This window comes from Colobus angolensis, unplaced genomic scaffold, assembly GCF_000951035.1.
Source record: "Colobus angolensis palliatus isolate OR3802 unplaced genomic scaffold, Cang.pa_1.0 Scaffold59, whole genome shotgun sequence".
NCBI classification, from domain to species: domain Eukaryota; kingdom Metazoa; phylum Chordata; class Mammalia; order Primates; family Cercopithecidae; genus Colobus; species Colobus angolensis.
In genome coordinates this window covers 9,967,121-9,969,827 of record NW_012119487.1, presented here as the reverse complement: position 1 = coordinate 9,969,827, position 2,707 = coordinate 9,967,121, and the positions used below count along the sequence as shown (strand labels likewise).

General features: G+C 52.8%; 1 protein-coding gene across 6 annotated transcripts in view; it reads right to left on the bottom strand.

Moving 5' to 3' along the window:
* Nucleotides 1-297: 297 nt before the first annotated feature.
* Nucleotides 298-2,707, bottom strand: part of RNPS1 (RNA binding protein S1, serine-rich domain) — a 25,893-nt gene continuing 23,483 nt past the window's right edge. For 4 of the 6 annotated variants that reach the window (XM_011962407.1, XM_011962410.1, XM_011962409.1 and 1 more), the window contains 2 exons: nucleotides 2,308-2,449; nucleotides 298-1,238 (listed from right to left, as the gene is read on the bottom strand). In XM_011962407.1, coding sequence (XP_011817797.1) covers nucleotides 1,139-1,238; nucleotides 2,308-2,449 — 242 coding nt within the window. In that variant the 3' untranslated portion in view covers nucleotides 298-1,138. Of the gene's footprint in view, nucleotides 1,239-1,999; nucleotides 2,002-2,307; nucleotides 2,450-2,707 lie in introns of all 6 variants that reach the window. The other 2 variants (XM_011962406.1, XM_011962411.1) reach the window with 2 other exon arrangements.

Genomic DNA, 2,707 nt, shown 5'->3' with positions numbered 1-2,707 from the left:
AAAAAAAAAAAAAAAAAAAAATTAGCCCCTGCTACTCTGGAGGCTGAAGCAGGAGTTGGAGGCTGTAGTGAGCTATCATCGCACCATGGTACGCAGAGTCTGTCTCAAAACACACACACATTCCGAGGGGGTGATAAAACCATCTCCTTCTATTTGTCCACCATAGGAGCAACCTAATACCCACAGCACACAAACCCTAGATTCTCCTGACAAAGCATTGGAGGTGCCACCGTGGATGTTGAGGAACAGAAAGTTACTAGGGGCGAGGGTACAGTGAGAAGGCAGTGAACCCAGTACTAGATCTGCATTCCAATCTTAGGTTTATTCAACACAATTCTTCCACTCTACACAACAAAGTACAAACACAACGTCATCTAAAATGCTACAAAGGTATAAAACTCAAAGAGAAATTTTATAGTACTGACTGTACAATAAAAGCAAAAAAGCAACAACAAAAAGCAATGTACATGTTGCCAAGATAACCTGAAAGACCACCACAAAAGGCAGGCACAACCATGGCTGCGTGATGATCCCGCAGAGCTGGCTCTCACTCGCTGATTTCAGAGCAGGGTGGTGGGGTGGGGTGTGTGCATGGGTGCATGGAGAGACAGAACCATGCACAGCAACTACCATGGGTGAGAGGATCTTTGGGGGTGTGTGACCCTTGAAGTCGGAAGAGGCCTCCAGAGGCTGGGGCTAACAGGGTTGGCAGCTGCACTAAAGCTCGGGACGGCTCCCTTTCCAAAAGGACACCGCCCAGCAACAGCAAGGGCACAGTCTGGCCACCATCTCAGGTCACCAGGGAAGGGAAAAGTGTGCTCCCAGGCAGGCAGGGTCACACCACCCCCCAGAGCCTCACTTGTTCCTGGTGGCCCTGCCACTGAACTGACTCTTAGAAACTGGAAACGGGTGAGCTTTCTAGCCAGAAAACCAGAGGGAATCTTGACAGGCACGCAACACCCAAACCAACAGCACTTCTGCAGCCAGAGCCCGGTGGGCAGAGGGGTGCTGACTGCTGCCTGCAAATTCTGCCCGAGTGAAGGGTTTGCTTTCCTACTGATCTTCCTTTGGCTAGAGAAGTGACAAAACTGAGCTGGGTGGGGTATAAGTTACAGGGGTGAGAGCTTCAGTGGCCTGTTTATCGGGAGGAGTTGGAGCTGGAGCGGCTCCTGTGGCGGCGGCGGCCCGGGGAGCGTGATCTCCGGCGCACAGGGGACCTGCGCCTCGGGGAGCGGGACCTGCAGGAAGAGGAGAAACCACATCAGAGTAGCTCAGGCTATAGGGGCAAGCTAGCTTCTTTCTGGGTAATTCCCCAGTTTTACTTTTCTGAGATAGAATCTCACTCTGTCACCAGGCCAGAGTGCAGTGGCATGATCTCGGCTCACCCACAACCTCTGCCTCCCGGGTTGAAGCGATTCTCCTGCCTCAGCCTACCAAACAAATGGGACTACAGGCGTGCGCCACCATGCCCAGCTAATAATTGTATTCTTTTTTTTTGATATGGGGTCTCACTCTGTTGCCCAGGCTGAGTGCAGTGGTGCAATCTCAGCTCACTGCAAGCTGCACCTCCTGGGTTCACGCCATTCTCCTGCCTCAACCTCCTGAGTAGCTGGGACTACAGGCGCCCACCACCACGCACAGCTAATTTTTTTGTATTTTTAGTAGACATGTGGTTTCAATGTGTTAGCCAGGATGGTCTCGATCTCCGGACCTCATGATCCGCCCGCCTCAGCGTCCCAAAGTGCTGGGATTACAGACGTGAGCCACCACACCCAGCCGAAGTTTTACTTTTTAATACCAGAAATTGGGACAGGACCCACCTGATGGGCCTGCCCTGAACTCTTGGGAACGGGTGCTTTTGAGACCCAAAGCAGAAGCCCAGGCTTTCCTCCTCTTCCCCAAAGGCTGAAAGCACAAATCACCACTGGCAAGGGACACTGAACTGTGGCATCTGCCGAGGAATTACCACCCCCACCCCACAACTCTTCTAAGCCCCAACTTCTCCCTCTCCTAGCCCTTCTTGTTAGCTCAGAAAAAAAGCGGGCCTGCCACTGGGCTCACAGGTCTAGTGGTCTCCTAGGAAGGCCACACCACACCACTGCCCAGATTCACGAAGCTGTGTTGGTGCAACTCTAGGGCATCTCCTGCTCTCTCCATGAGCTCTGAAGGGCTCCTCCTCTCTGCCCCCTCTCCCTCTCCTGCCACCACAGCAGAAGGCAGGCAGGGCTGGATAGAGGGTCCCAAAGCCACTGCGGTCACATGAGGTTTGTGGCCTGGTTAGTCCACTGAAACTACAAGATTGTTTACCTTCTCCTCATCCGTGGCGGAGACCTGCGCCACATGGGCGGTGGTGGCAACATTCTCCTGGGAGGGCTAAATCTCCTGGGGGGTGGCCTAGGCCAGGGGGCCAGCACGGCAGTGGCAGTGATCTCCTGGCCATCGATTTGTCCTGTTGAAAAAGAGAGCAAGTCATAAAACATCTAACAAGCATCTACCCTAGCCTAGACAAGGCATGCCACAGTGAACGAGACAGGCCTGGGGGGACAATGACAATGTAAGATAATCACAGAAATAGGGCCAGGCACAGTGGCTCATGCCTGTAATCCTAGCACTTTGGGAGGCTGAGGCAGGCAGATCACGAGGTGAGGAGATTGAGACCATACTGGCTAACATGTTGAAACCTCATCTCTACTAAAAATACAAAAAA